General features: G+C 39.8%; 1 protein-coding gene across 2 annotated transcripts in view; it reads left to right on the top strand.

Annotated features, from left to right (window-relative positions):
• RGS22 (regulator of G protein signaling 22) overlaps positions 1-24318 on the top strand; it is a 71894-nt gene that overhangs the window by 40424 nt on the left and 7152 nt on the right. For both annotated transcript variants that reach the window (XM_078393611.1, XM_020785330.3), the window contains 8 exons: positions 6515-6709; positions 7499-7591; positions 8500-8672; positions 11265-11427; positions 14255-14413; positions 15965-16033; positions 20652-20813; positions 22417-22596. In XM_078393611.1, the coding sequence (XP_078249737.1) occupies positions 6515-6709; positions 7499-7591; positions 8500-8672; positions 11265-11427; positions 14255-14413; positions 15965-16033; positions 20652-20813; positions 22417-22596 (1194 nt within the window). The remainder of the gene's footprint in view (positions 1-6514; positions 6710-7498; positions 7592-8499; positions 8673-11264; positions 11428-14254; positions 14414-15964; positions 16034-20651; positions 20814-22416; positions 22597-24318) is intronic.

Raw genomic sequence — 24318 nt, 5'->3', positions numbered from 1 at the left:
TGTAAATAAAACTCCAACGGTGCCAAGATTCTGACTCTTCTAGAACTGTAGTGGTGTTTTGAACATAAAATGAACATAATTTTTTTTAATAATGACCATGCTTGAGAACATGATTTATCAAGTCCAGTACTGTATTCTCTTTTTAACAGGGCCATCCAGATGCCTTTGAGCAGGGCATGAAATAGACCACTGGTTCTTAACCTTGGGTTACTCAGGAGTTTTGGACTGCAACTCCCAGAAGCCTTCACCACCAGCTGTCCTGACTGGGGTTTCTGGGAGTTACAGTTCAAAAGCATCCGAGTAACAAAAGTTAAGAACCACTGAAATAGACAACCTAATCTTGCTGTTTGTCCCCAGTGTCAGGTATTCAGACACCAGCAGCCTCTTTATCATAAAATTCTATACAGCTATTTTGGCTAAGAATCACTAAAAGATTTACAGAAGTATTTTTCCCCCTAATTCCTTTATCAACTAAAGTACTCAGCCTTTGAACAAAATGTTAAAAATAAAGATTTTTTTTTTTAAATTTCAGTATTGGTTGACACACTTAGCCAAAGGTCATATTTAATATGGAAAGAGATTCATGGTCTTTGACACTTGTTGTCTATACATGCTTTTCTCCTAGGTTGCAATCCTATTTGAAGGAGAAAGGTGGGGTAAAAATATTTTAAATAAACAAATATGGTCTTACCCTTAAATTAAGACTTTAAGCCAAAACCTGTCCCAGTTAGAGTAAACTTACTGAATCAGTGGGATTTACATATATCTACTGTAGTGGAGGCCAACAGGACTTCTAGTGAGCAGAAGTGAGTATGAGTATTCTTAAGCTTTTTCTCCTTCTTAATCTTATTACCAGGCTGGGCCTGGTGGTGACAGCAGAACATTGCACACAAGAGTGTAAGTAGGACATTGCAAAAAAGCTACATCCGCATCATCATTAAAAGCAGATACATCAAAATGCAGTATGCGAAACTGTTCCATTAGCATAACTAACAGCCCAAATATAACATTACAAATCAACACATGTGCTCCAACATTTGGTATCATTCTTGAGTTTGTTTTTTATGGCTGCATGGTTTTCTGTTGATTTTAATTTTTACTGGAACACAGTGAAACTCAAGCTGCGTCCAATCAAGAAAGGAAGCTGCTTATGGTCATTCTGCTTCTCCAAAATCCACCCTCATCAATGGCACAAGTGGCACAAAAATTGTGTAATGTTTTGTTTTGATCATGCCCATGAGCAGATGAGATTTGGATAGTATATTTTTGTTGCTCTGTTACTATTTTTACCCAAGTGTTACTGTACCGTGTTGCAGGTACTTCTGCAGTTTTCTTATTAAACAATAAATTGTATTGATGGTAGAATCCAGCTCTATTATTTATTTCTTTAAAAAAAATCACTTTTTGGTTTTCAAGAATCTCAGAATGCTTGTTCAGTAGGAACGTAATATCAAACAATTCTTTATTTACAGTCCTTAGACCTATCAGAACATAATACTGTATAAAACTCATCATTAAAAATGATAAAGCAATAATAAAGCAAGGAAACAATGTATTAAAACTATTAAGAACCTTTGTGTCTGTGTTCATACATACATGCATGCTTATGCATATACTGTACATATTTGTAACTAACAGTGTTAACTGTCAGGAAAATACCAGGGCAGACACATAAGTCTGTAGCTGATGGTGGTGTGTGTGTGTGTGTGTGTGTGTGTGTGTGTGAGAGAGAGAGAGAGAGAGAGAGAGAGAGAGAGAGAGAATGAATGTCGTTACATCTTCTGTTATCTTTTTCTAAGGAAACTAAATCCTAACAGCCCTGAAACTCTTCACTGCAGAAAAGTGTGGTATAATGAAAATAAAAAATACAAAAAAGAATTTCTTCTATTGTTCTTCTATTGTTATATATTGCATCTGTGTTTCATATGTTTGTTTTTATGCTACTACGATCCTTGAAACCTAAGACTTGAGCAAGTTTATCGTGCAAATAAACAACAATATTAACTTCACAGAGGCAAAAACAGAAGTCACCAGCAGAATCCAGTGGGATTCTGTAGCTACTCTGTAGTTGTAGAAATGAAGTCAGACCTGTAACAAAATTTTGGAGTATGAATGGCTCTTTTTCTTATTCTCAAATATGCCTTCATTCATAATGTTCCCCTTGTATGTATCTGAGAAGATTCTCAGTCATCCAGGTGAAGTTATCTGGAAGCTGAGTCATGACAACTGGACTTCTTTCTTACTAGGTTGAAATGTTTCGCTACTCATCCAAGTAGCCTCTTCAGTCTGATGACTAGTACAACATTTCAACCTAACAAGAAAGAAGTCCAGTTGCCATGACTCAACTTCCAGATTCCCTTTGCATGCTTTGTGCCATCTCTGAGGCATACCCTACATTCTGCAGCAACTAAACATGGTCAATCCTCATCAGTCTATTTTTTTTTTTGAGTTTCTAAAGGTATGTCTGTACAGGGGAATTTAAAAGGCTCTTATATTCTGTGTGATCTGTTTTATCTTGCACTGGAGTAGTCCTTCCATTCACACATGTTTATTTTCCCATGAGAAGGATCCAGGCAGCAATATGACACTTGTCCAATTTCTCCCCCTTTCGATTTTTGTGACAGTTGTCGAGGTTGTGACAACTTTTTGTTTTGTTTAATGTAGCATAGTGCTACCACAATATATCAACCTAGCATAGGTACTCCCTTATATCTGAAATAGCGCTGCATCACTTAGGAGAATATTCTTAAAAATTGTTAGATGAGGGAAATAAAGAAGAAGGTTTCTTTGTTGTTCTTTCTACTGTCACAACACACTGCATACGTCAGAGGGTTGTCACTGAAGAGAATGCCACCCATAGTTCAGTTTGGGAGTAAATTGAGCAACCAGTGCTCCGAAATGCATCAAATAAACTGCAACCCTAGTGCTATGCCAAAAAGAAGCAGAAGAGCTCATGAAAGGTGCAGGATTAATCACTATCTTAAGACACATGTGGTTGCTAGAAAATAGGGTGAACCAAACCACACCAAAAGTGAACCAAATAGCAAACTGTATGCTCAGCTTATCACCCCATAACTTTCTCTGTGCATTTGCAAAACTCAGGATTCATGCAATCCTGCTGATACCTTACCTTTCTCTAGGATTTTGACTAAAAAAAAATTAGCTCTGAGGAAAAAAAGTTTATTCTTTGGGGTTTGCACAGCTTCTAATTCCACAATTCTTTCTTATCTTTTTTAAAATTTGCATATGCTGATTAGGCCACTGAAACCTAGTACTGTACTAAATTTGCTTCCTACACTTCTTATTTTTCTGATATATTTCTGTTCATTTCCATCCAGGCTTTCTGCTGTACATGCAACATGGCAACAGATTTCAGGGGCGGGTCACTGTGTGTATGTATTGTGAAAAGGAATGTGTGTGGGTTTTTTTCCTCTGAAAATGCATATAGTGAAGTGCAAAATGAATTCGAAAGGAAAACGACAAACACATGTGGAAGTTGGCTCTTGGAAAATATGCTGTTTAGAGATAGAAAAATAGGAGGCTGTTATGGGGAATATACTGTTTTTTATACCAGAGACAATTCCACTAAAAAGAGTTACCATGGTTCCATATAAGGGAATTAGGTTGTTTGAGAATAATGCAGATGAAATAAACTAACTCTGTGTGCCTTAATTATAGGCCATTGCTTTCTGACATTCTATGGCAAAACATGTCCCTAATTTTGGCATCCAGTTCAAAGGGATTACTTCATTCTGATTGGACCATGATGCTTTGTAATCTAGTAACACAGACCTGAAGACTACTGTGTTTTTTACTAAATCAAGACAACAAAAATTGTAGTGCTTCTCTAAGTTCAGGGATCTTATACATTAATACTTACCTGATTTGGGAAGTGATGGGCTAGATTTACTATCTCCAGCTTTTGCTTTTATAAATTATATAAAGAAGCAGAGTCTGAGCAGAGTCCACATCTGGAATTTGCTTTAGGTCCATCTCTAACTTTCATACATTTTATGTACAGAGAAATATATAGGGGCAATATAGGAAAATACATCCTTCTTCTTTTACTGAAGGAAAAAAAAAGAAATCACTAAATAGATGAAGTCTGATATGCTGTTATATATGCTGTGACTTTTGTCTGAACTTTTCAGGCATTTATAGACACCCAGTTAAAAGATATTTTTTCATGTAACGGACAGTATCATATTTAAATTGTTTGGAGTTCTAGCTTTTCCAAAGGCCATTTGGAAGAGTCCCCCCCCCCGGGGGGGGCAAGATTCTGGTAAACATGTAAAGGCTGGGAAATGAAATAACAGTGAATGGAGAGATTTCACTGCCGAGAAAAAAAGAAAGAAAGAAAAGCCTGAACAGAGAATTGTTGCCCTTGTATGTTCAACATGATCCTTGCAACAGAAGTTAAATATAGAAATGTTCAAGGGGATTGAAACTCCCTGTAAGGAAAAGTTATAATGTTCATTGTTTTTCAGCCTGGGAAAAGCAAGGGGCAATACAATGGGGCGAGTGAGGGGGGTATATAAAATTATGCATGCTGTGGAAAAAGTAGATTTTGGGAGTGGTGGTCCCTGTTGCATAGTACTAGAATCTGGCGTCATTAACAGAAGTTGAATGGTGGGAGATTGAGAACAGATAAAAGGGAGTGCTTTTTCCTGCAACTCATAGTTGTAATTTGGAATTTGCTACCGGAAGTCTTCCGGATAGCAGCTGGAAAGTTTTAAAAGTGGGATTTAAAGCAGCGGTTCCCAACCTTTTTCAACTCTCAACCCCCTTTTATAATAGCCAAGTAACCTGTGACCCCCCCCATCCCCACATATGCATAAAAAGGCATTTTAATGGGATAAAATCATCCCTTTTCATAAAGTAGAGGCTTCTTTCTCTCCTAGAGGGCTTGATTTTACATACGCATAACATACTGTACTAACTTTAATATCACACTATTAAAGGTCAAGGAAGAAATTATTTAACAAGGTTACAATACCAATAAGGTGACCCATGACCCCTCAGAAAATAATTTGTGACGCCCTTGGAGGTCACATCCCCTAGCTTAGGAAACAGTTAGTTGGAGAAATCCATGGAAGATTTGACTACTGGTGGCCACTGATAATGACAGGCTGTGTATTCCCTCCTGTTTTAGAGATCTTGTGCCTTCAGGTATCAATGACTGGGAAACATGAAGGATCTGTGTCTCTGATCTGATCCAATGGCTATTCCAGAAATAGGGAAAGGTTTTTTTTTTTTAATTTCTCTGGATAACATCTCCCAGCATCCTCTGGCCATGCCCATTGGATGGTTTTTCAGATGCTGTTGCAAAAAAATGGCTGTGGGACACATGCCGTTTGTGCGCCATTTATTGCCTACCTCTACTGTAAAGTATTAGCATTTTGTAGTACTGTGCAGAGGTTTGATATGGACTAGTGGACTTGGCTATTTATTGGGGGAATTTAAGCTTTGTCTCCATCTATGTCCTAGCAATATATTGCAAATAAATGCAGGTTATTATAAAACAACAAATTGCCGTAAGTCACCAGTCAGAGAAATAGAGTGAGCATAACAGTACATTTATGACTGACACTGCAATATTATACATGGCTATGCAGCAGCTCGTTCCACTGAGATCAATGGGAGGTACAGGTAACTGAGTACTGAAATGCAATGTTAACTACCACAGTGTTTTTACAATAAATCCAGAATTTACCCCTCAGGCATGGACTCTATACTCTGTTAGATCCTCATAGCTAAGAGTTATCCAAGCAGGAGTACGAGGTAGCAGACATGGTAGAATGGACTTTACCACATGAGACTGCAGATGAACATTGGCATTTTTTACATTCCCTCTCTAAAAAGAAAAAAGAAAAAAAGGTGCAAGTAACCAACTAGCATACGCTACCACTGATTCCCCCACTGCGCATGGAATTTGAAATGCTTCTGCCAACTCATTCTGTTGAACATGCAGATTTGTCCTGAATGATTCATGTGTCTCTGCTGGAGAAAACTGCAATCTAAATCTGATTACTACTACTAACTAGAGTCAACCTGTTAAATCAGTAGGATTTATGTAAGTGTTGGTCCACAATTTAGCAACTGATTTGTAGTGACTACTAATTTAGCCTAGCAGTTGGATTTAGGCCTATATTTGCAGTGGTAAGGTGTACTTTTTGTAATTGCTCATTGACACACACATGTCAATTAATACAGTATGTATAAATCAGTCTTAACATCATAACACGTTCTATCTTGTTTGGGGAGAAAAACACAGATTTTGAACCAACAAGATGAGTAAAGAAGGGGAGGGAGGGAGCTGGAATAGAGACAATATCTTGGATCATTGCATGTCAGAATAACAATAGAAGATTTACAGTTTAATATTGCACAAATTCAAGATATCATAAAAGCGTCTTCAGTATTTTTTTATTCTTAGAAAAAATTATCTGTTGTGCCAGTTAGAATGGAAACTTGCTAAGCTGCAATTGATGATTTCTCTTTGTACTTGAAATAGTTCCTGTATGCAAACTACATTGCTCCTTCTGCCAGTATGGATATTGGACTAGAACAGACTGTAAAACATGAGATTTATCAGAAAATTGAGCCACCGTTTGAAGACCTTTTTGATCCATCAGAAGAATACATCTTGACTCTTCTCTTGGTTCCATGGATGAGTATGGTGCAACAAGACAGAGATATTTATGGGAAGGTAATTTGGCAATGAAAGAACTGCTGTGGATCAAACCATGTGCATTATCCTGTCCAGCAGTTTTGTTCTCAGTGGTCAACTGGTTCCCTCTGAGAAGGCCACAAGGAGGACAACAGTTCAGTACCATGTGCTGGCATATCTTCCTTGGCAGCTGGGCATGTGGTCTCTGATACTAGAGGTATAGCCATCATGACTATGGCTATTTATAGCCTCATTCCTTGTGAATTTGTCCAATTCCTTTTGAAACTATCCCAGTTGGTGGCTGTAGATATTTCCTCTGGAAGCTGATTACAGTATAAAGCTTAACTATGTTATATGTGAAGAAGTAACCTTGAGTGAAAGGCGTTTCTTCCTATCATCATCATCAGGTGCCATTAAGTATACTCTGACTTATGGTGACTCTTTTCAGGGTTTTCTCAGTAGAGAACATTCAGAAGTGGTTGGCCATTCCCTTCTTCTGGGGGCACCTTGGGACTGTGCAGCTTTCCCTATGCTTCACAGGCTGGCCCAGTGGGGAATCGAACTCCCACCTAAACCACTGAGCTCTCTAGCCAGCTTTCTCCCTCTAAAGGGGCATTTTTGCTTTAGCTATTCCAGTAAATCTTCTCTTTCAATCATCCACTTCAGGGAGCACAACATCTGTAGACATGCCTTCTAAACAGCTGTCCTGCTATTGACAAACACCTTTTCTTCTATCCATTGTCTCTGGCAGCAGGCCTCTCCTGCCCCTTTCGTTTTTCTTTCTATATCATGCACTGAGTCGATGACCTAACGTATTGTGTTTATTAGGTGGAGCTGGTGGAGGAAACCCGACAGCTGGACTCAGTGTACTTCAAAAAGCTGCATGCTTTGCATGAAGAGAACATTTCCAAGAAGGGTGAGGTAAGACAAGCACCTATTAACATAAACAAGCTCTTTATTTTTATCTAGTGTCGGGAGGTTAAGACTTTCGTGTCTTCTGGACACATGATTTGTTTCACCTAGTTGTGCACTGACCCCTTACTGGAGAATTCCTCAACATTCTGATCACGTTCCTCTTACTTTCCTTTGTACCTTCTCTCCCCCCCCCCCCGCCCAGAAGTTTCTACAACTTCTTGTTGTTCCCTGTGATGCTTCCTATATGGAATGATGTATACAATGGGGAGTATCCTGAGCTGAAGCTTTTGTTACATCAGTGCTTTAAAAATGCTCCAGTGTTTCATCGTCAAAAATTGGGAGTAGTGAAGTGAAGATGCCCCAAACTAGGGAAAGGTACTGGGTAGCAAAGTGGTGGGAGGGATGGTGGAAAACACAGGGGAAATAAGAGACTGGGAGATGTATTTGGATGTGGGAATAACTAGAAGCATCAATGAGTATGATGCAGAACGAACAAAAGGAAACAAAACAAAATGTGGTGCATATCATTTCTAGAGGACCCCTTTTTCCTTTTCTGGTGGGACAACATATTTGAGAAATTGTAGTCCAAACATGGAAGCCCATTACATACCAACAAACGGCTGTGCAGCTTGAGGGCTGTAATAAACAGATCACATGATGTAGCTTGCTGCACAAATCAGCCATATCTGCAATGTCTCTTGTTGTTTTCCTCTATGACTGTGTGCAACATTTACCCTTGGCAGAATGCCATTATCTCTCCCAGATCTTGGTACATGCAGCTGCCCTGTTAATTGCTTTGGTCCCAAGTGTAAGCTGTCCATGGACAGAAAAAAGAAGAAAAGAGAGTAATTAGAGAGATTAGCAAAAAGGAGTTATGAGATTATTGAGATTGTACTGAATCATTATTTTGTTAGGTTGGGGCTGTTGGAGCAGACAAAATCTCAGAGCGTTCAGATTCTGCTAAAGCTACAGAATACCCAAGTCAAGTCCTCTCTGAAGAAGTTGTGCCATACAGAATTGCTGAATTGTTGCACAATAGACTGGAAATGGAGCAATTCCGATTCTTTCTTGAACAACAGTCTTCAAGGTATTTCTGTTACATTGGAGTGTGCCATTGTCATGAAAATACACACACACACACACACACACACACACACACACACACACACACACACACACACACACACACACGAAGTGAACCCTAGAATGCTTGTATTCTATCAAAGAGATAATATTTCAAAGATCCAATATAAGCCCCCATCAAATATGTAGTACCTTCTGGATGTGTTGAACTTCCAGTGTCAGTTGAGAATGATTCTGGATGAGACGTTGTAGGATTGATAGGTCACAGGAACAGGGTTTGATTGTAGGGGTGTGGATCTGGCACAGGGGAGTTTGTGTTTTAGTCCAGAGGCTCTCTTCTGCTCCAGGGCATGCAAGGGGGTCTGTCTGTTTCATCTGGATCTGCTCATCAGGTCTTTCTCAGTAATGTCAGCAGAGGTAGTGGGTGAGTTTCATATTTGCAGATGGGCTTTCTCTTTGTTGATTTATCTAGTATTAAAACAGAGAAAATAAATATAAGAGGTATGCTGGGGTGATCCAATATATTCTAGTGTGCTACCTACCCATAGCATTCAGTCCAAAATCTCTTTCCCTTTCCTTTCTGTTACCTGACTTTTCCTAGGGCTGCATTTTTCAGGTTGTGCACTAGAGTTGCCAAGAACCCATCTAATCCAAGAGTTGTGCCATAGTACTCCATGTAGCATTATAAGGGATCATTTTGTGGGTCATGTATTTCTCTTGACTGTCTTCCACCAAAAGGTGATTGTTACCCTTCCATTTGGAGTGCACTTGCAAGCAGGTTGGTCTCAACAATGTTGCTTATATAGCCGATGATGCTTTGTGAAGTAACATAACCTAAAGTTTGTTCTTATGCAGCAAAAATCAAGCCTTTGGTTTCTTTCCTAATGGTCTCCAGTTTTAGCCATGTCCCATACTGAATTATTATCGTGCTTTCCATTAATATTTCTCAGGTGTTGTCTATGTAGTGGTTTATTTTTCCAACTGTTTAATTTATTTTCAAATTGTTGTTTCTTATATTGAGCCTTTGTTTCTGTTGTTTTCAAAATATTATCAGTTTTCACCACCTTAAGTAATTTTTCTCTGTTTGTATTGATATAATAATTTAGTCTTTCTTTTTCCTCCTCTACTACCTGCTGTATTTGCAGTAATCCATAGCCTCCACTTTTCACGGTAAATATAATCTGTCCACATCACTTTTTGAATGTAGTACATGATGCATGTTCATTAATTTCCATGTTTTTCTATCCAATTCTTCTAATTCATTTTGGGTCCAGTCCATTATTCCAGCTGGGTATCTGATTACTGGAACTGCCCATGTTGTTGTTGTTGTTGTTGCTGCTGCTGCTGCTGCTGTTGCTGTTATTGTCTTTGGGCACTATGGTCCAGTATAGTTGTGGAGGCAGTGTGAAGTAACTTCACATCATGTCTGTTTCCACATATTGAGACTTTGGTTCAATCATGTGGGTCAATAATGCCAGATGCATGATCATCAACACTGCTTTGAGAACAATCACTGTAATTATTTTACATGTGTATGTAAAGAATGTAAGAATATATATTTCATGTATTCAAGCTTTAGTGTACTTGTTACAATCCATGCTTTTCTGTATTTCCATTTCTTCTCATGTCATTGCCTGTTATCCTTTTTTCTTGTCTATAAAGGAGTTGGGAATCTTCATAGTATGGTTTGGGAATACAATTTCCACTGTCAGCATCATTAGAATTACTAGGCAGGGCTGATGAGAGTTATACACAGAAACGTGTGGAAGACCAAAGACTCCTTACTACTTCTCTAAGTCAAGTGACTGCCAGCTTGGGACTATAAATCTGATGAAGTAGATTCTATAGTCCACAGAAGTGTATACTGTCATATATCCTTCAGTCTTTAAAGTACTACAAGTCTCTTGGTTATTTTTGTCATGCCAATGCTATTCTTCCTTCATACTTGCTGGTTTATGTAATGAATTGTTTACTTCACCTGATGGTTTCTCTGGTGGAATCCACTGTACTGTATATTTTTTGTTGTTTAGTTGTTAAGTTGTGTCTGACTCTTTGTGACACCATGGACCAAAGCATGCCAGGCTCTCCTATCTTCCACTGCCTCCCAGAGTTTGGTCAAAGTCATGTTGGTCGCTTCGATGACACTGTCCAACCATCTCGTCCTCTGTCGTCCCCTTCTTTTTTGCCCTTATACTTTCCCAACATCATGGTCTTTTCCAGGGAATCTTCTCTCCTCATGAGATGGCCAAAGTATTGGAGCCTCAGCTTCATGATCTGTCCTTCCAGTGAGCACTTGGGGTTGATTTCCTTCAGAACAGATAGGTTTGTTCTCCTTGCCATCCAGGGGACTCTCAAGAGCCTCCTCCAGCACCACAATTCAAAGCATAAATTCTTCGGCGGTCAGCCTTCTTTATGGTCCAACTGTATATTTATTAGAGGCAAATGCCTCTGATATGACTTGGATTCATTCCCTAGTAAATCTGCAAAAAGTTATAGCCCATGTGTGATCATAACTATATGGTATTGTTAAAGTCATAGTTGATTAAACTTCTGTAGAGAATGTTTAACACAGAAAAACTCTTTGCCTTATTTATAGTGCAGACCTCATGTGCTGGATAGACATTGAGCAGTTCAGGAGGATGCTTCACAAAAATAAACCACAGCGAGAAGAAAAAGCTAAAGAAATAAAAAATAAATACCTAAATAAGAAATACTTCTTTGGACCCAACAGCCCAGCTACAAAAGAGCAACAGGAGCAGGTACCTGCTTCTAAAATGTTTATAAATGCTGTTGCTGCTGATCTTGTGTTGTATTAGTCATGCTGATATCAGTTCTCATGGTGCATTGACCATGAGAACTAACTTTGGTAGGGGTTTGGAACTCGTTGCCCTATGATGGGCAGGTTTATGATTCTATAATTAAGATTTGCAACAGGGGTTGTATTCCCCCCCCCTTAATAGTAGCTAGATAACTAGGTATAATAGACAGCTTCTTTTCAGTGTTGGCCCCTTCTGGAATTCCCACCTGTAAAATATTATTAGCTTCTTTTCTGCGCATCTTTTAAATAGAGATGTAATTTCAGTCTGTTTCTTTTTCGTAATGAGTGCTGATAGATCATTTTATTAAGTTTATTTTTAGTTGGTTGGTGCTTGGAATCTATGGATGCTTGAAAACGTACTGTGTGTCCATCTCTTGAATTTCAATTTTGTTGCTGTTGCAGTTTTAAAGGTTAATGCCACTTTGGGAAATTGTATTCCAAAAATGCTCTAAAAATAATTAAAACTGATTTGGGAGAGGTTTATTTTTGTTAGAGCCTATGATACAAGAAATGTTCTATGTTTTCAATTAAATGTAATGTCTGGCAAATAGAAAAGTAGCTGCTTTATGCAGTCCTATACAGTATGCAAAAAATAAAACCCACATGGCATAGATCTTTCTCACACAATCAGCATCTCATGAAGAGGGCAGGACATATACCTTACCCTGAAGCAGCCCTACCTAAAGCTTCCACCTCAGAGTTTGGAACACTTTTTTTGCAAAAAGAGTAAAAGAAAATTTGTTACACTCCCCCCCCCCCCCGTGGCTCATATTACATATTACTGTATGACTAATATGTTACTAATGTCTAATTTTTTTGCTTTCTTTTTATATTTGTTTATTTTAAAACTAAAATAATGGACAAAAGTCCCTCGCAAATTATCTCCCTGAACAGTGTTTTAGAAGTAAGAAATTAGTTGTACATCTGAAGTAACACCATCACCAGTACATAATTTTATGAAATATGTTGGTCCGTTCACTACCCCAAGAAGAAACATCGTACTGGTAATGGTGTTACAGTATTTACAATGTGTTATTTTCATGCTCTGCTTCATTTACTCTGTACAAATAGATTTCCTTAAATTAGTGGAATTAACCTTTTCCTTGGGAAAGTGGAGGTTCCTCAAAAGCTTATCTGGGACTCATGAGAATATCAGAAATCATGACCAACCTTATTTCAAAGAGAATTTGTTTATTGTTCACATAACACATTCCTATAAGACACAAACTGTGTTCCAATCTTCACTTGCTTACATCTAGACCTAAATGGTTGATGGGCACATGAGTGCACATGTAAGCAGTTCCCCCCCCAATGACCCTACGTATATACCTGGCAATATCCTACACTGTCATATATTCAGCATAAAATCTATCATGGCAGCTGTGTAGCTGCATTAGCTCTACAGAAATTTACATTTACAGATATTTCTATAGATATTTACATTTGCCTTGTGAAGGTCTAAGACGCTACCAGATGTGTGGGAATATTTATTATGCCTCCTCACATCCACACACACCGCACACATTTAGCCCTATTCCTGAAAATGGGTATAATTGTAAGGGATTGCTATGTGAATTTTAGTCTGCACAAGAGTTCAAGCAACACAACATTGAGGCTCAACAGACCTGGGGTTAAATCCAACATTAGTCTTACGTAACATAGGGACGTAAAATGAGTGGGGCTTGTTAGTCATAATTTACTGAAATCCAAATTATTTAAATCAGGCTGCTCCAGGTAGGACTACTGTTGAATTATCCCTGGTTGATATCTTGTGTGCACTGAATGCATACCAGCAACATACAGCACCTATATATAAGAAATGTAGGGGCAGCATGGCCAATTAGCTGATGAGGAAAGGAGTTATTTGTGGCAGGATGCTTCAAAACACATGGCTTTAAACCTTTGCTTAACCAATTGCCCAGCATCCATCTATTTTGTCCTCTGAGTTCTTTGGACTGATCTTAATGGACTCCTGCAATTGCAGTGTTAAAATAATGACCTTATCTTCTTCACTTTAAGCAATATTTCATATTTAGCAAATGGGGAGATGGCTGGACTGACTTGAAATCCCACAAACAAAGCAGGGCAATTGCAAAATAAATGCCTCATTTGGACGTACCCAATGATTTATTTTTAACTTCCTCCTTTCATGTGTAATAACTGTCTAAAGTCTTTTTAATATAAAATTGCCAAGCGACAGGTACAAGTGTCTATTACAATCTTCCCCAATCTGGCACAGTCAGAAAAGATAGCAACATAGGTTTAGAGATTTTGATCTCATTTTACAATGGTAAATATAATTTAACCACCCAAATACAGTATTAAGATTTCAGCTTCCATTATCCCATCTTGTTGTGCTGGATGGGGATGATAGGGATGTAGTCTAGCACACTTAGAGAATTCTGGATCGGGGAACACTGCTCGTATATATTTTCCTTCTGCCAACACTCACCTTAGGTATGACCAGTATAAACAATAATTTGACAGGAGAAGTAATGTTTTAACTGAACATTGCATGGCAGGTTTTAGCTATTCTTTATAGGAAATGAATGAGGCTCAGAACCATTTTTATTCTACTGCATACTTTGTTTGCTGCTGCAGCTGCTTCTATTATTGTCAGAATGTCTGGAATTTCCTGTTTTGGACTACAACTCCCAGAATTCTCTGAGCCAAGGGATTCTGGAACTTGTAATCCAAAGAGGAATATTTCCAAACTCTGGATCAAAGTCTCTGCAGTCTGTAATGTTTGCATTTTATTTTAAAAAAAGATAATGAAATTAGGTGGAGGCTGGGGACAGGTGCTACATGAACAAGTTAGCCCCGTGGTCCTGTTGGAAGTTCAAAAACGTGCTCAGGAGAGACTGGAGAAGAAGTGGCTGCCCTTATTTTATGCCCACGAAGAGTCAGAACCACGAAAGAAACCAAAGGTAATTGTTATCCACCCATCGCAACATTGCTGTTCTTCATGGTGCCACACAGCTTGCTTCCGTGATGGACTACACATAGATAACAGTCCGTTTTCTTACTGTTGGTGCAAACAGAGGGATGTGCAAAGCCTGTGAAATAGCAGGGCTGAAACAAACATCATGTGCCATTAAATATGTCACATACAGCTAAACTTCAGTTCCTTTCTTCTACCAAAGTAAGCACAAGTAATATGTGTAGATCCTTTCTGGATTCAGATGACTGTGGGCAGGTAACCTTTTTCTCTCCAGCTGCTTCCCATTTAAATTAAACCCTCACATCCTGTGCAAAGGGTTGGAGCCACTGGCACCAATGGGTTTTTTAACTTCCTGTATAGTGGGGGGATTTAAGAGGAAAGCATGGTTTAGTGGGAGAAGGTTTCCTTGTCTGCCCTCAGTAGTCTCAGTCTCTATCAGGTCCTGATGTGCTTAGTATGGCATAAGAAAGAAATTGAGGCCTGGCAACACATTTAATGTATGCATTTAATGTATACATTTGGTTCTAATTCGCCCTATCTGCCTAGTGTTCCTGTTACCCACTGAAGATATACAAGGCAGCCAAAGCATGGTTCACATCTGGAAAGCGTTCTACATGGAAGTTGGGGGAGTGTGTGGTAACACAGAGAATTTATGCTTTTGCTGTAGAATTCCATCCTTCTTAGAAATCCCTCCCTCACTGGAGAACATGAATGCAATAGAAGCTGGGAGTTGCTGAGTAGCCTAGTAGAAACTCATTCCAAAGAAGAGGAGTACGACCTTCTGACACGCCACTCTATCTGTTTCTTGTACCTCCCTCATTCTCTCCCCATCTGGAGCTGCCTAGTCTATCATGACTGGTTCTTTTCCCATCGTCTGCACAATAGTTACGTAGGCAGAGACAGTGACTGGCTATCAGCCAGCCCTTTGACTGGCAGTGTGCAAGAATTATTACTTGCTATATTGCACAATGAGTGTACTGGGTGGGAAGATGCGCTGAGCCTGGTGCCACATCAGAGAGGAAAAACTGGTGAGTTTGCAGTCTTCAGTTCATTGGTTTGCATGCCATTGAACCCCGGCTGTTCGCACATTGCTAGGGAAGAAAAAAAAAAGGAAAATCCTAATAGATATGATTGCATTTCTTGGCTAAGAACAGTTGTGACTTTTGGAAAGAGCATTGATGGACATATGGGCTGCTTTACATTTCAGCAGTGGTCCATTCCGGCTGCTATCCTTAGTCTCTGAAAATTTCCAGATCCAGAGAGTTCAGAAAAGACACAGTGTGGGCTTCAACATTTCCATCTTATTTTAAGATGTTAAATATAGGCAATCTTAACCACCCAGATTTTAATACTTTCTTACCTTGAATGGACACTGTAGTTGTCCTCTTGGGGGACTAAGCAAGCCATCCTAATTTTGATAAAGAGCTAGAATACATTATCCTGCAGTGTATATATTAGTTACAAAACTAGAAAATATTGTTCATGTTCTTATCAACAATGTCTGTATTTCCTTTTTTCTCTTCTTAATTCCTTTCAGCCACACCTACGAGATGCTGCAGAAGATATCTTAATTCAAAGACATGAGAAGAAAACAGAACCATGGAAGGCAAGAGATGTTTTTTGTCAAATGAGCTTAGTTATACAGTATTCTGAGCTTCCAGGTCTTTGAATGATACAGATCTTGCTCAAACTTTTAGACGAGTTTCCATTGTTCAAAACATGCATAATAATATAAACCAGCCTTTTCAGTTTACATGGGCAATAGTGATCAGTTAGCAAAACCTATTCAGTTCACAAAAATTAAGTCTTGAGAGTGTTTGTGAGTGAGGAGGAAATAGGCAAAGAGGATGCAATTGGCAGACAACCCCTGTCTGCAGTTTATTATGGTAACTCCTCCATAGCTATGCCTCCTGCAAATCTGTACAGCTGCTGTAAAGGCACCTTAACAAAATGCTAACAAGTGCAGATTGTCAGGTTCCTTTGCTCTCATTGCTGGCTCCTTTATAATCTGGTAAAACAAATTTACCTGAGGAAATTTGACGTCTTGGGTGTGGCTTCACAGCAGATGACTTCACATTTTTTCCTACTATGTAGTTGTACCCTAGAAGGGAGGGGCTCTCCCCCTTTTTCTCTGTACCATTTTGCAAACTTTAGCCTTTCCCCAACTCTGCTGTTACGGGTGGTGCTATTTTGGTTATATAAGACCAGCACTTGGAGAACTGGTGTCTCTACTACTATATATTATTTAGATGTATATATTTTTCAGATATGGAAGTGATATGCAGAAACCATTATACACTGTGCATGTATGGGAAAGAACAAGTGGTTTGTTGGCTTTGACAATCTTGAGAGCCTCACTGTAAGAAGACATTCACCTCACCATGTGTAAGGTTTACAGGTCATTTCAAAGAATAATGAAAGAATGTATATTTTTTTAAAAGGCAAATGGCTGAATTCATATCATTGAAAAAAATAACATACAGATATGCTTTAGTGAATAGATAAATTAGGTGATGCATGCAAATAAACATACACTTTAGGAAAAGTGCATGAAAGATGCAAACATTTCAGTATGAAAAATAAACAATCTTACAAACCAGTAGAAAATAAGAATAGGTGGAAAATGCAGGCAGGATTTGAAGAAATCTACATAATTGAAATTGGGAGGGTTTGCATATTCCTAGAAACATGGCAAATTCAGAGGAGCCTGATGCATGTTTTTAAATATATTCCAAAGAGCTAGGAACACGATTTTCCATGCAGGCCAGAACATTAACCCTTGAGCAAAGACTGTAATCTTTGCTTTATAGCTGAGGCGGGAGGTGTACTGTTAGCAGACCTTGGTTTGCCTCCAGATCACCATGCTATGTTTCATATACCACCAGCAAATTTGAGATGCAACAGGAAGCTTTTGAATGTGTAAGAAAACCGAGGAAGCACAGGAACATGAGAAGCTATCATATACCAAGTCAAGACCTTCATCTATCTAGCCCACTATTGTGACAACTGATTGGCAGTAGCTGTCCAGGATTTCAGGCTAGATTCCTCCCTAATTCTGCCTTACAATAACACGGACTGAAACTGGGACCTTCTGGTGGTAAACCATGTGTTGTGCTACAGAGCCACATCGGCCTCTCCCCCACCCCCCCAAAAAAAGCCCAGTTGGCTTCTGGACCCTACTGCCACTGTTGTCATCATAATGTGTTTTTCCTAGGGGAAAACAACATTTTCCATAACATTTAATTGCTGATGAAGGCTGTTAGGGTAGGAGTTACAAGTGGTACCCTTCATGCATGTTTTCTGTGCTTTGCATTCAGTGCGCACATTGGGACAAGCTGTTCACTTCAGCATCTGGAGGATAATTTACTACTGAGAGTGATTAAACACAGTCACCAAAAAAGAATCTGAAGCATGCAGTGAAGTGAGCAGGATTAATCATATCTCACAGTATCTGTTTCATTTAGAACTGAATTCTAATGTGAAGATCGTATCAATTGTTAAACATCTTAAAACGCACTATAACACGACATCTCTGGATTTTTAAAGCCTTTTTATTCCTTTTTCTCCCAGAGAACAGCAAACTCTTTATAACACATGTTGTATACATTTATACATGAAATGGGATTCTCCCCCCACCCTTTTGTCTGGACTCCATATTTCTAGTTATCGAGTGCCAGGAACCAGCTGAGATATAAGCCTCCTTTCCTAGATGAAGGGCAGAGTAGGTCTGCCTTGGCAGAATCAGGTCTGGGTACCTCTGAGAAGACAGCCAATGGTGAGGCAAGCAGATCTGGAGCCTACTTCAGGGGAAGCTGCAAGAGACAAGGGAAAGCCTTGTAGGACCACTAGGGTGCAGGAAAGACCTGAAAGAGAGAACAGGAAAAGTTGCTCCATGAAATGAAACTTGGAATAAGGCATTGTGAGTATGCTTTCAGCAGGAAGCAACCAACAAACAGCACCCGAGGGAAGCTCAGGTCTACCATTAGGCAGAATGAAGCAGCTACCCTGGACAGCAAATGCAACATGTGTCAAGGTGTCGGAGAGCGGTTTGCTTTTGCACCCCTCAAGCTAGCCTTTGGGGGTTGTGAATATATGGCCACTGCCAAACATCTTGAGTTGAATCGGCCTCAATAGAATGGGGGCAACCAGCACAGTTGAATGAAAAGTCGGGTGAGGATGTAGTAATTGTAAACACATAATGTTCATTTGACATAATTAACTCCACACCCTCCCACAATTAGCTCCAAACCCTCCTACAGGCAATAAGTATGCACACCATCATACTGGTGAGATCCATGGTTGTCCTGTCCCTCCTCTGGCAGGGGAGGCCAGTGAGATACAGTATTAGCGGTAGATATGCCTCCATCCCAACCCTCAGGACTACAAACTTGAGTGCAGGATTCTTTCCTCTCTCTAGTGTTAGAGAAAGATGCAACTGCCAGTCTAGTCAGCAAGTAAACTTGTGAGCAGTGCAGGAAGTGTTAATATCTTATCCTTTGCCTGAGACAACAAAATAGGCCAGGCTGTTTTGGAGCTTATATACACTTTAACTTAATACGGTGACATGAAGTATATGGCATGTTGGGTTGTTTTTTTAAAAAAAAATGCACAGATATAATGCAGCAATGAGCATTGAGAGAACAATGTACTGCAATTTTAGAGCCTTCTAGCAAATACACTGTGGGAAGCCTAGGTGAACATTAGTCCAAAAGTGCCCAAATGGAGTTGTGAAACTATGTGTCCAGTGTTGCCAAGTTAGCAGCTCCCCTTTTCCTGAGATTTTATGATCAAAACCTGAGCATGGGGATAGGCCCTGGTGATGTGCCAGCACATATTCTCACACTCTATGTTCTCTGTACAACACACATATGGATGCATTCACATTGAGCCAATGAGTCCTGGCATCAGTTGGGGGTGAGGAGAAGATGGTCACCAAGGAATTAAAGCCACCATTCACAATAAAATCACGGTTTCTATTTCTCCAGCATTGCTTGCCTGGAGATTTCAGTTTCTGCCTGGTGAACAGGGAGCAGAACAGTTTCCTAAGAGTTCAGCCAATACCCGAAGATATCTGGCTGCCCTAATGCCCAGGTCACTGATGTATAACATACGCTAAGGAAAAACAGTAATACGCTATTCATATATAAAAACCTCAGGGGTCATTTCTGCTTCTCTGTATACTTCCTTACAACTCCTATGTGATAACGGTTTACTTTATTTGCCACTACTCAGTTCCATGCTGCTTGGGTCATTGTGGACAATTAAGAGGTTTTTTAGGGAAAATGGGGCATAAATTGTCTGTAGAGGTAGCCAGGGGACAAAGAGAGGTAACCTCTAGTCCCAATAGCAACCCCGTTTTAAAAAGACAATCCTGAAGAAGTTGATGCTATTGGAGATCAAGTGGAATTGCAAGGGCACAGTCATTTGTGAGACCTTTTCCTTCAAACCTCTTTTGAGAGCCACAGTGACAAGCGCTGCTTGACGTTCAAGGAGCCTCACCAGACTGGACTTTCAGCTTCTGAAGTTACTTCCCCCTTTCATCGCTAGATTCTCTGTTTTTTTCCTTTTCCATGTGAGCTTTCTCTTGTTCACCTCTGCCTTCCGGGCTCCTGTATACAGTGTGAAGATCCCCAAGTGTCTTACTAATGCTAAATCACATACGACCATGGATAAAACTTAATTCCAGAAACAACTAGCTTTCAGCTTCTTTCAGCAGTCATAGCGATGGATTTTGAAGCAGCTTTTGCTAGCAAGATAGTTTCAAAGGCAGTGTTATGTTTTTAAGCTCTGTGGTGTACTTATTCCTTCCCATCTCTTATTTGTTTCTACAAGATCACATACTGTTTCGCTTCCCTCGCTGTTCATAGCCCCTCTCCCTGTCCTTCTCAAGTGTTTCTCACCATAATCAACAGAGGTTGCTGTTTCCATACTTATTGTACAGAGTCATATGTTCTAAATCATTCTTAGTCATTTCCTTTCCTCTTTTGTCCTTTCCAAAGTAATATTGCCCAAATCAAACAAAAGAGTGGGAGAGAGAAAATGGTTGCCAAGTTCTATTGTGTCCGATCTGTGTAATAAACTACTGAATGTTGGGGTCAGTGCAAAGATAAGCATCAGACAGCTTACCCTAACTAATGCTTGTGTTACTGTGTGTTGGGTTTTTTTGTTTTTGAAATGGAGTTTACTCAGCGTGCTTTCTCTCCCCCACTTTTTCCTTTCGACAGCATGCAGACAATAAGTGGGTTTCTTCATCACAGGAAATCATTACTTTCCGCAAAGCCCTGTTGAATCCCATCACAGCCTTTCAGTTTCAGCGTTTTGTGTCACTGAAAGGAGATTTACTGGAGAATGGAGTGCTCTTCTGGCAGGAGGTGCAGAAATATAAGGTACAAGGCTATCAAGGAATGGAAATAATGCTGTTCCTCACAGAATGTGACATTTATCTTTAGAGCAATGGTGTTCTTTTGGAATGGGAAACCATGGGTGACCTCTGGGTTCCTTGAGGCTTGTCAGGATAAATCATTTCTTAGGCTAGATGAATAAAATAAAGATGTTTCTGCTTTGGACTTTGATATCAGGAACAAAGCAGAGTCAACGCTGTCTGTGGCCCTGGTGGCTAAATAGAAGAAAGAATTTGACAAGGTGCCAGAGACCTTGTCTCGTAATGCTCAGTGCAGGCATAATGTTCCTGAACTCACAACCACGCTTTTCGCTCTTCCTCCCTCCTATATTAATTCCTCTCCAAAGTTTGCTTCAGGGCTAGCCTTATGACTATACAAAGCTTGGGCAGTCCCTGCCAGCCATTGAACCTGAGAGGTGACCCCCCCCCCCAAGAGTGTGCCTCTTGGCCTGCCCTGTGTCCTCTAAGCCAGGAGTCGGGAGCGTCTAAGCGTGCCTCATTCAAGGGCACTTCTGCATCTGAACTTCCCATTCTTCCTCCCCCCCCCCTCTGTTCAAAGAAGTTTTTGAAGATCTTTTTTTAGAATGAAAAAGCCCCCTCACACCCTCTTGAGTTGGATTTTAAAAAATGAATAAACAGTGTGGAATACGGGGAGATACAGGTGCTGGGGAGCCTCAAGATATGGACAAATTGCCCTCTAGAGTGCACAAGAGGATCTTCGAGCCCTTTTATTTAAAAATAGATTGCGGGTGTGGTGGTACTTAAGGGTTCAAAAAATGCCCCCAAGGGCTGCTTGTTTCCCACCCTTCACATGTGCTTTCCCATTGCCTTCAGAATAACGTAAGAGTTCTATCCAGTTGTCATTGAATTCATCTGGCAGTCTGGCTGGCTTTCCTGTTTAGAATGGGAGCAGACATTGCCTTGCTCTTCCCCTTAGGAAAAAAAAAGATGTTTTTGAACCCTTGTTTGCTTCAACTTATCCCCTTTTCTCAGGTTCTGAGGCTCCCTAGGGATCTCTGTTGACCTGGGGAAGCCATTGGGAACCATTAATGTCCAAAAATCACTGCCACCAGTCCTGATCCTGGTGGCAGGACCAGCAGTGGTGATTTTTAGATATTAAAGGCTCCCTCCACCCACAAAAACAAAACAAAGCCAAGGTTCTCAAAGACCTTGGGAGCCTTGGGACCCGAGAAGGGAACTTTCACATTATATTAAATTAAAGATTAACCTTCCTTGTGGATGACAGCAGCAGCTACACTAAGAGGATTTCACCCTTTACTTAAAGAAAGACATAGAAATACATGTTATGTGCTGTCAAGTCAGAACTGATTTATGGCAACCCTAATAGTGTTTTCAAGGTAGTTGAGGTATTTAAGAAGTGGTTTCTATCCCCCTATGAGTTTCCATGAGAGGATTTGGGAACTGTAAATGTGGTCTCCTGTGACATAGTCCATAGTCCACTGCACTACATTGGGTACTCACAGAACTACATAAATAAAATAGATTTTTTTTAAAAAGAGAGAATTTATGTACTGACTGTGACTTTACACATATTCCCTTGTATATATGTGCCATTCTTTTCTTTTCAGGATATGTGCCATTCCCACTGTGATGATGCCATGATCCAGAATAAGATCACAACGATCATCAACTGTTTCATCAATTCTGCCATTCCACCAGCAATTCAAATTGACATACCTGAAGAGCAAGCCCAAAAGATAATTGAGCACAGGAGAGAACTGGGCCCTTATGTGTTCAGAGAGGCACAAGTACAAAAAATATTAATTTTGTGTTTAGTTTATCAGGGGAGGGCATAACCAAAGCTTTGAATATCTCTGAGGCCCTCTTCTGTCTTTAAATTCTTGTGATTCTAAAAAAGCTACTCTGGAAAGTTAGAGGACCCACCAGAGAGATGTGCAAAGCAAAATATAAAGAGCTGTCACTTGTATGAAATATTTAGTACATCTTGTGTATCTGTGGAAGCTCAGGGATCTTTAAATTGGAGCCAAAGAGTTTGCAGATGTACAAGGGCACTATGACTTTATCAGATCTTCTTTGAATGAGCAGTGTAATTGTAGAGTCTTGATTTCTCCCTCATTAAAACAAGGACAACCCACATCTATGCTTATTCTGTTGCCTTGACCAAATACAGTAATTTATAAAAACTGTACTGTTGGGCATTGATGGCTTCCATCATTTATGCTTCAGCTTGTAAGGGAGATTTTGCTAATTCCCCACCCCATTTCCTTACCAGATAGTACCACTTAACAGTTGTCCACCAGTGCTATCTTTCAGCTGCTAAAGATTTATCAACATGAAATCTATGAAACATCCAGAAGCACAACAGGCCAGTGGTCTGGAAGACAACTGAATTTTGGCAGATTGGGAGGAAGATACAGCGGCTACAAAGCCCCATATATAAGTTAAAAATATAACAAAGCAAAAGCTAGAGTCAAAGGGTGAAGATTTATCCAGATAACCAAGGATGCTTTTACAGTTCCATATGAATAATGGATAGAACACAAGTCTTGGATCTGGATGATCTAGGTTCAGATGTTATCACTGCCATGAATTCACACACAGTACGGGGCAAGTTGACTGGAATTTACCTCAGTAAACTTGCCTGGGAAGAACCTAAGGGCTCTTTCAGATAGAGTATGTGTTCTCTTATACAAGATTCTTCACTGATTTGTATATGTGTGTGTTTTTCTTGCTACTCATATGCTATCAGCTTGTCTCCTTTAGTATGGTGTTTTTCCCCATGTTTTCCCACTCCAGTTGAAATCATGGCTTGTTATTAGTGTTGGTTTGGTTTGTGAGCAGAGTTTAGCACTCTGCATTTCCCATTGAAGTTGATGCCTGTAGTGAGAACGTCTTGGCTGGAGGTTTTTCAGTTCACACCAATGGTGTTGTAGAAACGGGAATCACAGAGTGATCCCAGGACCTGATTAGCAGGGGCTGTGGCTGTATCTGTCACTTTCCTCAGGCTCCACTGTGCCATCTGAGGTTAGCTGCCATCTTCCCAGTATATGAGAGTGGAACAGATTTTATCAGAAACAGTATACCGTGGTAAGCGATATCTATGGCAGTGCAAAATGTCTGATAGTTTGTGAGCCGATGCATCTGCCTGTCTTTTTCAACTCTCCTTATGGGGGGCACTGGGTATATGAACTGTCATAGTGGACATCAGCACTCCACATTTACCACTACACCACTGATCAGCACTCAGGACAACAGTAATAACAAAGCTGAGGCCAAGAAGCTCAAACCAGGAAGTGAACCTCTTGACTATTCCTTTAAAATATTTGTAGAGGTTTCTGAAAGAGAAGCAGTTTTCACACACAAAAAAGATATATATTTTTTAAAAAAGGTAAATTTGGACTCACAACTGGGGCATGGTACACAGATCATTGCTTTTCTAAACCATTCCTCTGTGCTTTGGGCCTGATAAAAATCATCTCCTTCCAAAGCTGCATGCTGTGTGGTATAAG

This window comes from Pogona vitticeps, chromosome 4, assembly GCF_051106095.1.
Source record: "Pogona vitticeps strain Pit_001003342236 chromosome 4, PviZW2.1, whole genome shotgun sequence".
NCBI classification, from domain to species: domain Eukaryota; kingdom Metazoa; phylum Chordata; class Lepidosauria; order Squamata; family Agamidae; genus Pogona; species Pogona vitticeps.
The sequence above is the reverse complement of the archived record's forward strand: the minus strand, read 5'-3'. Positions and strand labels throughout refer to the sequence as shown.